General features: G+C 40.3%; 1 protein-coding gene across 1 annotated transcript in view; it reads left to right on the forward strand.

The window, feature by feature from the left end:
- The window catches only part of LOC115621934 (choline O-acetyltransferase), a gene marked incomplete at its 5' end in the record, with an annotated part of 42,659 nt that overhangs the window by 25,977 nt on the left and 2,992 nt on the right, over window positions 1-13,690 (forward strand). Inside the window, 3 exons of the mRNA XM_030515781.1 lie at window positions 2,629-2,708; window positions 4,421-4,612; window positions 12,880-13,644. Coding sequence (XP_030371641.1) covers window positions 2,629-2,708; window positions 4,421-4,612; window positions 12,880-13,644 — 1,037 coding nt within the window. The remainder of the gene's footprint in view (window positions 1-2,628; window positions 2,709-4,420; window positions 4,613-12,879; window positions 13,645-13,690) is intronic.

The following is a 13,690-nucleotide window of genomic DNA, read 5'->3' on the forward strand; positions in this document are numbered from 1 at the left end:
CAAGTTAGATAAGATTTTATTTTATTTAGAGAACGGTTGAAAGCAGGCAACACATAAAAGCACTCGAGTGGTCGCTCTCAAGGGCCAGATACATAGTCGTACATATACACCCAGAGAAATATCGAAAAATGTTGAATTTTAGAAACAAATATGACTTCAGCTAAATCAACAGGTGTTTTGCATTGTGTACACGAAAGAGTCGATAAGTAGAAGAGAGAAGGATTTCTATTAAGCTCGTCGTGCTGGCATATATTATTTAAGTGACTAATATTTTTATTTCAGAAATTTACAATATTACAGTTTCTAATGAACACCTCAGACTTGATGGAGGTATTTGATTTACCAGTATTCCTTCATGGGCACGGGCCATATCCTATAATTTCCGTACTATGTTATAGTTTTTAAACCTTTTTTGCCTTTGCTTAGCCATAATCACCATTCACGACGACGACGACTAATGTAAATGCAGTAAATATAACTACAATTTTCCCAATGGATTAGTAATAAACAAGTTTTTGTTACAGCAATTATTTTAAAATCATATCTTTTCTATGACAGCTCTTTTATATTGATAGCTGATATTTTCGGTCTTCACACATTAGCCGGACACGGATAAAATAAAGCTTGCATCTACATACTCGTACATCGAATAGCGAGCAACTTCTTAAGCACGAGATATTTTGTTTATTAATAGTTTGGATCATTTCAATAGATATTTGTTGGTAAATAATTCACTATATTTTTGTCCACGTGTATGCTTAAATGTAAACGTGGTCGCCATCATGACAAAATACGAGTAAATAATATTTTATGAGAAGACAAATTGATTTGTCTGAAAATTGCACAGGGCTTAGTCAAATGCCCCCCAGTCAGTCAACAATAGCGCTTAGACGCAAGTCCACTTGAAACGAAAACCGGAAATTGCTGCTACTCATGGCAACCGGAAGTGCTTATACACTCGAATTACAGCAATGACAAAGTTGCACGAATTACTCCATATAAATAAATAAGTATATACACATATATATATTCGTACATATATATAGATTTCTTCTATCAATGTCCTGTAGTAAAAACAAAAATTTAATACAAGTAGATTGCATTTGAGCGAAAGGTCAGGCAGACATTCAAAGCCATAAGATGAGAAACTGATGATGCTTTTGGGTGCGATGCGAGATGTTTAGGGTTGAGTTGTTTGGGGGATAAGAAGCGAAGCGTTCATTGTGTTCTTTTTGTTTTAACAAGGTTTTATTTTCCATTTTAAAGCAAAAATGTTAAATACGACGTTGAAGGTTGAAGGGTTCACTGCTGGTATCTATAATTTAAAATTTACTTTAACAGACCCAGCCATATGCATATATACTTATTTTTCAAAGTTCTGCATGATTGATTAACGCAATGTTAATGTTGTTTGGCAAAATCAATCAAGTTCCTTGGTCAAATCTAGTAACTTCTTTGTCTTATCAGTCCAATAAAATACTAAAAGCAAGCAAGTTGTCGCTCGCTTCAGACTTCTATAAAAAGAATGTAATTCACCGTTTGTATACCCTATTGCAGAAGAGTGAATGGGTATATTAGAAAGTCTAAACGCCATATTTGTGTAACAGGCAGAAGACTCCACGCTATGACAAGCTAACTTTTATATTATAACAGCTGGAGCCACAAAACTTTATACATATGTAGACTTGTCTTATCCAAACGCAGAGTACGTTTACTACAAATCATATATAAGCTATGTATATATTTGTCTTATAGCTGTCATAAGAACGATAAATTATATTACCAAAACTTTTTTGTTTCCTAAGATGTCGTAACCAATACTATTTATTTACACTCTAAAATATCATCAAATTCGATGAATCTTATGATATAGCTGCCACTGGAAATTTTTTTTTTTAAATATCGCAACTAAGTTTATGAGTTATTTATAGTGAACCACTATAATAATTAGGTCCCGTCAAAATCGCTATGGCGCTATATTATATAGCTGCCATAGGTACGACCGGTACAAAAATCAAAATTCGTTCTTTTATGCAATCTCAAGTCTCATTTGAATCGTCTTACTATATCAAGTATATATAATTTGTAGAATCATTGGTAGAACAAAGTCTATTTTAGGCACCCCTTTTAACGTTGTAGTCCTAATTGTATTAAGTATATTCATTGGTTATCTGTTATCAGTCTTGGAACTCTTTCAAATCAATAGACTTACCAAATCATTAATTAGCCCATTCCATGGATTTATGGTTAGATTTCGAAAGCGTGGCAAACGAATGTGTATGCGTGTTTTTAAATAAACATTTTTTGTCTAAGCAATTCAAGAAAGAAATCAATACTTTCTTAACAGAATACGTAGCATTACATTTCGGATTTTATTGGTTTTGTTTCTCTTGATAACGGTTATACGCCCATTCGTTACTCATACCTTTTGACTTTGACAGCGTTTCTTAGTAACAGTACGAAGCACCTTAGCTTTGTGACAGTGATTAATATTGTTAATTTAAGGCGAAGCGATTATGTTAACAATTATAAAGTGGAAGTTAGTCAACATGTATAATTGTAGTTTGATAAAATAGAGAGCTAAATCAACAATTGTTTAATGTGTCTCCGCCTTCTATATATTTTTAGGATGGAAAGACTCTATTCTGTCAATACCCAAGAAATGGCTTTCCACTGCAGAGTCCGTAGACGAATTTGGATTTCCTGACGTAAGTTAAATTGAATAATCAATTTGAATTTCTTTGCAGGCAGCACAAATATTTACACAAGAGCTCGACAGACTTGCTACTGCAATAAGTCATTGGCAAACACAAATACACACAAACAAATGTGTACGAGCATGATGTGTGTGTGTGTGTGCGTGTGTGTGTGAAAGCAACACAAATCCTGTTTGTTATAATTACAAATGCAAATAACGAGCGCTTTTGTATAGCAACAGCGTCCCCCCAAGGGCCAGAACCAAACCCAACCCAACCCAACCAGACCCAAAACCAACCCAGAAATGCGGGGAAACTCTGACAGACTTACACACAGACTGTTCTCCCCCTCCAAACACCACAAACTCTCATCCTTACCTGTAAAAGCACAGCAACAACCCCTAAACGAAATAGAGTTAGACATTACAACTGAACAGATTCTGGGCAACCTGACTAGCTGTTATCCCCAGGACTGCCAAAGGACAAAGTAAATTTCGCGTTGGTTCCTGAGCAAAAAATCCAAAAAAAAAAAAACAAAACTGTGCTGCAGTCAATGACATTTTGACACTTTTAAATTTATACAATTGTTTGTTAAGTGCGGAATTGTGTTACTTCTTAGCAGCATTTAAAATTGCCAGGAGTATAGTTTTTCTTGGCAGTCCATTAAGAGCAGTGTTACTAAGCCGAAGGAAATGACAGCAGAAGAAAGCTAATCTAATTTGAAGAAAACAATCGTTTGTATACCAAAATATTTCAAAATATTTAGCTTTCATGCAGCTTGAATCCGTTGTTCCATAGCACGTGGTTAGTAATTATTAATTAATAATTACTTAATACTTTATTACACATTGCCAGAATCGCTGTAGTTTGTTTATTCTAATTACCATTAAAACTTATTTAAAGTTTTTTTTAGAGTTGTGGAAATATTAATATATTCCTGTTGGCGATAACTTATTTAACTGTTTTTTGTGTTTTTATGTAAGTTTTTTTTTCTTTGTGTGTTGAACAGTTGGGCCTGCTTAGCTGTAGCTTTCCATTCTTGTTTTCACATTTATTTGTTTTTTTGAGATGAAGAAGTTGGAAGGCCAATCGATTTGAAGCAATACGCGTCATAAAAACTAGACAATGCCAAGGAGAGGGGGGAATGGAATATAAAAGACGACGAAATGTTCAAGAGTATATTAGGCTTGCGGAAAGTGAAAAATGTAACAGATAGAAGAAGGCGTGGCAGACCCCATAAAGTAATTATATTCTTGATAATCCTGACAAGACGAGACGATCTAGCCCTGTCTGTACGTATGAGCAACTAGATCTCAGAGATTTTAAGACCTACGGACACAAAATTTTACTCCCAAATGCCTTCAATGAATACGCAGCTTAAGTATATTTCAAAATTTTTCTCCTTCCCCGCTCCCTTGCAATTAGTAATTTTCCATAATTTTTGGAATTCTAAATCGAATCGAATTCTTTTTCTAAATTTCTATTATTATTACTATGTACAGAGTATTTTAAAGTCGGAACATCCGACTTTAGTTTCTCCCCTTTTCTATTAGTTTTACTTTTTGTATGATTTGACATTCCTGTCCCCAGGGCATATAGACGTCGTCTTGCCATCGCCACGGCCGTTTCTTTTGCATTAATGTTGTGCATACAAATGAGAGAAAATGCGCTTAAAGAAAGGGTTGTTGAACCTAAATTGTTTCCTTCTCGCTCTCATTTTTCAGACACTACCCAAAGTACCTGTCCCACCGCTAGAACAGACCATGGCCGACTATATCCGAGCTCTGGAGCCCATCACAACGGCAGCCCAACTTGAACGCACCAAAGGCCTGATCAAACAATTTGCGGCGCCGCAGGCTCTGGGATCGAGACTGCATCTGTATTTGCTGGATAAGCGCGAGGCTGAAGATAATTGGGTGAGAATTCGCGTTTTGGCGTCTATCAAAATATTGCTCTATGTTGTTTATTCACACAAAATCATGTTAGGTGTACATTTGTATAGACATCGACATTCTGTTTTACACGGAGGGAGGGCCCCCTGCAGATGTTGGAGCTGTGGGTAATGGTGTGCTTGGTTCGATTACACCTGGTGGGTTCGGTGAGGGCGGTGGGGGTACTGATACTGTTGAACCTCCCGGAGTTGGCGCTGTTGGCGCCGCTACCGTGGTTGTAGTGGTGGTGGTGCTTGTGGTTGTAGCTGTGGTGTTGCCTGCAGCTGTTGTCGTCGTGACTGTCGTAGGCTTGGCTGTGGTTGTAGTAGTCGTGGTACTGGTTGTGGTTTCTATAGCGGTGCAGTTGACAGTAATCTTCAAGCCCGAGCACTCATCGGCTGGTATATATTCTGCGCAGGAGTAGCAGTCTTGTAATACATATGTGAAGTAGGGAGTTGCAGCTGGGCACGATGTCAGAACCGCCGTTTGGTTAATGCACGAATAGTAGGTGGTAACATCCTCATAATTTGGCAATTTGATTTTTTGGCCGTTGATGCAGGTAGGCTCCAAGGTCTCAGTGTAGTTAGGAGCAGTACAACCGCCGATGATTTGGGCGCTGGTAGCGCTTACCAGCGCTGCGAATATAAGCAGCGCTGCAAAAAAGAAGAATAATATAAGGATATCCTTTATATTGTGACCTGCCACCGCACTTCTTCTTACCACTTTTCATATTGTTGTTCGCCTTTTTCCTTTCCTTTGAACTTTACGCTGGCTTTACGCTTCCAAAACTGCTCTGTAAAGGCACAACGAAAGCCTATTTATGGTCGTGAGGCACCACTGAAGCATTTGTTTTACATTTTTTATCAGCCCACTGCGAGATTAATTCTTGTTTCCCCACTAGTCGCATAATTAAAGGCCAAATCATATCATCAATGGCAAAAATTAAAGAAGTCGTAGACGTGTAACACGAGTAATCTACAGAAAGTGTCAGCGTCAACGCAGCTCAAGATAACGAGAAACACAAATTTACGATGAATTTCATTGAAAACTTTGGCAAGTTGATGCTCTGCTAAGGGTTCCGGGTTCGCTTCAATACTTACAAGTATATACTACAAATGACTTTAATGCCTTTTTCTAACAATGGTATTGTTTTCACTGCAGCTTATAAAGTAGGTGTTAGAGCTAAAGTTAAAATACTATAATGCTTAACTTTTGAGTGTACATATCCCTGCTTCGAGGAGAACTCAATAAATTGTCAAGTACTTTTTACTGTCATAGCTATAGGTATTACTCTGAGGTTATCCCCCAATATACTTAGCAAATATACACACGATCAACAATTTTGAAGCGCAGAAAGAGAAGGGTTCCCTATGAAGGCGAACTGGAATAACTTAGCCTTACCAATAAAACTGGTGATTGAAGCAAATCAGAAGAAGACGAAGTATAAAAGAATTGAAGTACATTGTAAATACGATTTAAAAGACAGGAATTTTAAAAGAATCGCTTACGTTATTTGGAGAAGAAAGAGCCAAGTAAGTGTGATTCCCAGCGAAATAACTTTAAACGGCATATTTGCCTACAAAATTAATGTGCTTGCTACAAAATCAAATACCAGTTGCATTCAATTTTTCACTCTGACAGTTTCTTGATACATATGGCCCGATAGCGCAGTGTCACGGTTTATGAATGTATATTCATATATTTGGACGGTTTTCGGAGAAGTGTATATACAACGACGTTGCTGATTGCATTTACATATGTTATTTATTAACACTATCTCCTCTTTTTTTATTAATTTACTTCGCGATCTATATCTAGCCAGATACTTGGGTGAGTAGCAGATGGTGGTTCACTTTTTATAGCTGTTGGGAGTATGTGTCTCTTAGGGGGAATGGAAAGGCAATATCGAGGTATTTGAATAAAAAATTTTGATCTGCTATGCTTTAAAAGATTGCTCAATGTCATTTATTGAAATAGATCATTTCAGCGAAATCTCAATTATATTGTTAATTGATGCCATCTTTTATGGGATGCTAGGTGGGCCAGTCGGTAATACTGGAGCCGTGGGAACTGGAGTGGGTGGCTCTGGAACGGAGGTCACCGGACCATTTGGCGTTGGAACATTGGAAGCAGTGGTGGGCGCATCGGTTGGGGCAGCGGTGGGAGCATCGGTTGGTACAGCGGTGGGAGCGTCAGTTGGTGCAGTGGTGGGAGCCGCTGTGGGTGCACCGGTGGGTGTCGCAGTAGGAGCAGCGGTTGGTTCCGGAGCAGGAGTATCAATGGGATAACATTCGACATTGATGGTCAGACCTGAGCACTCAACAGCTGGTATATATTGGGCACAGGTAGTACAGCCTTGATATACGTAGGTGAAATAGGGAGTGGCAGCGGGACATTTTTGTAGTACCGGGGAACCGCTGGCGCAAGAATAGAAAGTTGTGGCGTCCAAATAGTTGGGCAGCTGGACTCTCCTCCCGTTACTGCACTGGGGCTCCAGGGTCTCTTCATAGACAGGCGTATCACAAGTCTGTGCCCAGCTGGCGCCTACAAGCGCTGCAAGGACTAGCAGTGCTACACAAGAAGGAGGACAAAATAATGGTATCCAGTGCATTTTATCCTTAACAGAGCAGAACTGAACTTCTTACCAGTTTTCATGTTACTAGCTCGCTTTTCCTTTGTTAAACCTTATGATAACTCGCCGTTTTTAAGACTGCCCAGCGTAGTAAGCGACTAGCCTATTTATGGCAATGCCGGGGACTTCAGCTAATCAATTATTTGTAATCAGCTCGTTTAATTATTCTTTTTTTTTGTTTTGCTTGTAACATTATTGAAGGTCCAAATAAAAAAGGTGTCAATATTGAATAATTGAGGTATCGAAGAGCCTCTACCGTCCCTTATAGGTCAATAGCTAGCGACTGTTCAGTAGCAGCAAATTATCGTTTATATTATCGACATAATATATGTATTTCCTGATAATATTGTCACTTAGTTCCCTCGCAGTAATGCATAGCTTCTCTTCCCAGCTAACATGTAATATTGCAATATTGGAATATTTTGGATCTAAATTATGCAATAGAGTTTGGTGAATGACAAATTACTTGTCATTGGTACTGACCTACGCCTTAGAATTCCAATTCTGTTTTACCCTAAATGAAGTTTTGTGTTTCTTCTTTCCTAATTTTCACTACTGGTCATACTTTCAATAAAGATTGTAGTAATCTTATATATATTCTTGTCTGAAGACTCCAAGTAATTGTCTACAAGTAAGATACTGAAATTGTCCATTTACTTTAAAGAAAGTCTCTTTTTGAGTGGCTTTTTTAAACCATTTATGTATTTATAGCGATAGATGGGGTATGGTGTATAAAATCACTCTTTTGAAGAACAAAAATTGCCTTCGGAGGCGTCCGTGGAGTCCGTGGACGGACTGCTTGTTTTCTAGGAGCATGTACTTCATGTGACTTTAATCTTCAACTCTTAATTGGGATACCAAAAGTTTCCTCATTTTAGTTTCTCTGACTGATTGACTCGTCCACGCATTATAAGCATGGTCTTGTAGAATCCGACAATGCATCTAGTCTGGTATTTAAAACCATTTGTTTGGTATAATCAGTAAAATCTAGGGTGACTATGTTTAATTTTCGAACTGGTCCAACCAGGCTGGCATTGCCAAATTGTATAGGATTATCAGTAGGTTTGTAAAAATTGCGTATAACTTTAAAGCTCTCTCATTGTCTCTTACTCTCTCTCAATCTTAAATAAAATATGTTTTGAAAAACTGTGCCTGTGGAAGCTATAAGACATCTTTAACCAACTTCATGGAAATTTAGAAGCTTATGTGGTTAGCATTGCTTACAAGTAAATTAGCTTTGATGGTTCAAAACTTATAAATATACCCCAGGTCTATAATCATTCCTTACAAACATATATGTATGTACTGGGTGCGCCATCTTTTATGTCGGTATGTAGATATTGAATAACTTTGTCATTTGTGAACCGATTGACTTGAGTAGACCAGTGTTGAAAACCTCAGTTCAAGAAATTGTACAGAACCAAATTAAATAAAAATATCTCATACTTGAAAATCGGTTGTTTATCGGTTGTTAATCAAGGATATTCAATGTTTTGTGCATATTTGTGAAGAAGGCGCTGGCAGGCCCCTATCTGTATAGCTGTATCTGCATACCCATAAGTATTACCCTTCATATTTTTTACAGAGCATTATTCTGAAACAGTTGGCAACGTCATTGCCGACTATTATTAGAGAATTTCGGTCATGAAAACTCTTGTTCAAATACATGAGGGATTCATTAAATTTCAAGTAAGTTCTCTTTGAGTTTAGGGCTTCTTAACTGCTTCGCTTGGAGGTGCAGATTTGTAGTTTGTTGGCCTTTTGGGAGTTGGTGGCCAGGATAATCTGTTATAGGTCGTATTCTTGCCTTTGAAGATTCAGATTGCTCGAATGTGGTATACTTAGCTTGTTAATTTCCGTGCAATCGTACATATAATAATGCTCTATTGGTTTTATTAAAATATTAAATTCTCGGTACATATTCATGACTGAGACACGGCCTCCTATTCCACTCTTATGTTTATCAGGCAGTTGGTGGGCCATCTACAGGGGCCGTGGGCACGGTGGGAGCTGACGTTGCCGGCGTTGGGAAATCATTGGAAGTGGGTGCAGTTGGTATGCCAGGAATGGGAGCGGCAGTTGTGGCTGAAGTGCTGGAAGCAGTTTCAGTGGGAGGGGTAGGAGCAATGTCTGGATCGGCGGTGGGAGCAGTGTCCGGACCGATGTCAGGAGCAATGGTGGTTGTTGTTGTTGTTGTTACTCCTGTAGTGGAACTACTAATGGCAAAGCACGTGACATTGATAGTAAGTCCTGAGCACGTAACAGCTGGTATATATTGGGCACAGGTAGTACACCTCTGATATACGTAGCTGAAATAGGGAGTGGCTGTTTCGCATTTGATCGAGACCGGGGAGCCGTTGGCGCAAGAATAGTAGGATGTGGAATCCAAATAGTTTGGCAGCCGGATTCTATGGTCGTTATTGCAATTGGGCGTAAAGTTTTCTTCGTAGACGGGCGGACTACAGGTCTGTGCGCTGCTGGCGCTCACCAACGCAGCGAGGACAAGAAGTGCTGCAAATCAGGAAAATAAATGGTATCCTGCGTTTGTTATCCTGAATCTGCGCTACCACTTACCAACTTTCATGTTGCAAAAATTAGCTTTTCTCTTCAATTGAACACTTAATCGACGTGTCGGACACTGACAAGGGTAGTTAGGGGTAAGCCTATTTATTGCCATGAGGTTAATGGCGATTAATCAACTACTCGCATGCTTGAAGCATAATTGAAGGAAAAATCATATCAACGATGGACAAAATTTAAAAAACTACAGTAATTCATTGTCGGTGTCAACGTAACTCAAGATAGCGATGCACATCAGAATTATCGGGATGTTTCGGCTGTCACTCAAAGCAAGGTTTTTTTTGTGACCAAACAGCTATGTTCTTTAAAACAAATCATATGGGTATTCGCAACTTAGAGCAACATTGCAAAAACACCCATTCCTATAAACATCGCGGGGAGCTTCAAAAATAAACACGAAGTATTTTATAATTATTTGGACCTCCCAATTTCCGTTTGCATATGAGCAAAGATTTCACACAGTGGAATCATTAAAAAGTAATATTTACAAATAAAATTCACATGAAATTGGGAACTCTTTATGTCAATTATAAAATACTGAAGACCTTTTTTTTATTTAGGAGAACTGAGACTCAGAACTCGACAGAAATAAGTGTGATAAATAGAGTGGAAAGAACTATTTACTATTTACCGAGATTTTTCTTCTGTGGCAATCCATCGAATATGAGTGGAAAGTATAAATGTTAAAATATTATTACAAGTTATTAAAAAGTAAATGGAACGTTATAGGCAGAACTTTGATGTTTAAAAAAAAAAATGTATTTTTGGCTAAAGGGATCACTTTTCAGCCCGACCTCGTATACGCGCTAAATCTCATTCATCTTTGTCAAATAGTTGTTGAGATTGTTACGCTGGGAGACAGCTAGTTACTGATTAGTTTATATTTATTTTGACTGGAACTCCGTTCGTATGCGGCCAGACTTGTCCGACGCTTTTGATATCACAACATCAGTTATTTTCAGCGTAATTCTTTTCGTTCGATTTACTTAGGTTAGTTAGTTCCAATTGTATTCTTCGTGGTGAGGAATCGCTTAATGCCCACCCAACCTCTAGTTAGCCACATAGTATTTAAGAGATGAGTGTATATGAAAAAGTCTTAAGCAATTTTATCAAATCTAATATGGATTCGATGCAATACGTACGATAAAAAGGCGACTTTATTACCAATTGAAGACAAATCGTACACCCACTTAAAAAGTATCCAAGTATTGAGGTTCTTCACATTTCAACTAGGATGCGATAAAAGCCTTTCTACAGGTATCAACGTTTCCCATGTTTTTCGGATGAAAGCCTAATGTGAACAACTAATGTTGTTTGTGTGTGGCTTTTTAAAAAAAATCGATGTATCATAACATATTGTACATTGTTGAAAAAAGCACGCAGCTGTGCGAGCTTCTTGTCACAAAATCAAATACCAGTTGCATTCAATTTTTCATTTTGGCAGTTTCTAGATACACATCGCCCGATAGCAGTTGGTGTCACGGTCGTGTTGGTATCTCCTTATAAATATACATACTATATGTACATATGTATATTTGGATGATTTTCGTTGAAGCCTGTCTAAAAATTTCCAAAAATAATTTGCAACGTCATTGCCAATTGCACATAGTTTATTTATTGACTGTTATTTAGAGTTTTTTGGTCATGAAATTCCGCTTGTTTGAATACTACTTCTCTTTATATGTTACTGTCCGATCTATATCTGGCGATTTGAACTCATTTGTGTGTACGAATATGTGGTTTGTTTATGCCGCGGGCTTCTTGGCCACCTTGCTGGGTGGTGCTGGCTTCTTAGCCACCTTGCTGGGTGGTGCTGGCTTCTTAGCCACCTTGCTTGGTGGTGCTGGTTTCTTGGCTGTTGGGGTTGGTGCCTTGCCAGCCTTGGGAGGTGTAGGATTCTTCTTAGCCGCTTGTGCCTTTGGTGGAGCCACGGGAGCATTAGGCGCAGATGGACCTGGTGGCCTCATAACAGGCTCTGACAATAGTGGTGGTGTTGGTGGCTCTGTGGGTGGTGTTGGGGGTGTGGGATATTGCTCTGGTGCCGCAAATATCTCTGGAATCTCCTGGCTTTCAGCCTCGGGTTGCTCCTCTTCCACGCTGTCGACCATTTGCTGCTGAGTTGGAGTCAGAGGTCTCGATAGTTGGTGGTTGTGGTGATTTAATGATGTGAGGGAAGGTTCCTTCTTTCCCGCATCAAGTTCTTCCAGAAGACCAAAGCCGGTTTCAGGCTCATCCTCAACGTTCTCCATGGTGATAGCAGCTGCGGCGGGCAGCATGTCAAGTGGTGGGGCAGGCACATACAGAGATGGTGGAGCGCACTGTTGCAGTACAAAGGTGAATACCTCGCCGGGGCTACAGTGAACCGTCATCAGGTTGCCATAGACGCCCTCGCACACATAGTACTCGGAGTGGCTGTGATAACTGGGCCAACGTATGCCCACCTCGTCGCGAGTACACTGTAGCTGGTACTTGATGTAGGCCTGCGACATAGCCGCCAGGCTGAGCAGGGTTAGAGCAGCGAACACTGCAATGAATTGGCGGGAATGGGTTCGCATTGAAGAAAATAATTGTTGATCTTTGCTTCAGTGTCTGTCTGCTTACCTTTCATCTTTTATCAGGTAGCTGGCTATTCCAGTGCGGTCCTCAGGTATCCGTTTGGTGTAGATGAAACTGTGGTACTGCTCTTAGCGATGTCGCGCTGCCATTATTTATAGTGCACTTGTCACAACATTAGATCTGTCACCTTATCGATCAAAGATCGCTGCCTTATCGGCAATGTTGGGAATGTTGGGCGGGTGTTGCTGATAAAAATCGTTTTGTTAATGAACCCCCGAAAAAAAGAGAGAAGCCAACGTGCGTATTATTTCGAAGAAAACACAAAGACCACACCCATAGCACTTTCAAGGCTCGCGGCTAATTGAGTTTGTGTTCTACAAGGAACGGAAATCGCGGCAACAAAAACAACTCTGGCACAACAACAAAACGCTAGAGCCACAAATAACGCTTGTAATGCAATTTTCATGTAATTTTTCCCATTCAGGCCTACTACTATTGGCTCAACGATATGTACATGAATGTGCGTATACCCTTGCCCATTAACTCGAATCCTGGCATGGTGCTTCCCCCACACCGCTTCAAGACCGTGCACGATGTGGCCCACTTTGCGGCGCGCCTCCTCGATGGCATATTGGCGCACAAAGAGATGCTGGACAGCGGGCAGCTGCCTTTGGAGCGAGCCGCTTCACGCGAGAAGAATCAGCCGCTATGCATGGCCCAGTACTATCGTCTATTGGGCTCCTGTCGTCGCCCAGGCGTGGAGCGCGATTCTCAGTTCTTGCCACAGCGGCAACACCTACCTGAACAGGATCATCATGTGGTCGTGATCTGCCGCAACCAAATGTATTGCGTGGTCCTGCAGGCCAACGATCGTGGCAAGCTCTCGGAAAGTGAAATTGCCTCGCAAATCCTTTACGTGTTAAGCGATGCCCCTTGCCTGCCCGCCAAGCCGGCACCTGTTGGTCTGCTCACTGCCGAGCCAAGGACACGCTGGGCACAAGATCGTGCCGCTCTCGCCGCCTCCGATGAGCGCAATCAGCGCAATCTGGAGCTGATCGAAACGGCGCTTGTGGTATTGTGTCTGGATGAGCCGCTGGCTCTCAACTTCAATGCTCGCGGCTTTAGCGGCGCCACCCCCTCAGTCCACATGGCTGGCGAACGCGACGAGACGAACATGGCTCACGAAATGATACATGGAGGCGGAAGCGAGTACAATTCCGGCAATCGTTGGTTCGACAAAACAATGCAGGTGAGTGGCCATGATCCTGTCATGGCTTCACATAGTCCGTCCCATT

Source organism: Scaptodrosophila lebanonensis, unplaced genomic scaffold, assembly GCF_003285725.1.
Source record: "Scaptodrosophila lebanonensis strain 11010-0011.00,11010-0021.00 unplaced genomic scaffold, SlebRS2 tig00000024-arrow-pilon, whole genome shotgun sequence".
Classification (NCBI taxonomy): Eukaryota; Metazoa; Arthropoda; class Insecta; order Diptera; family Drosophilidae; genus Scaptodrosophila; species Scaptodrosophila lebanonensis.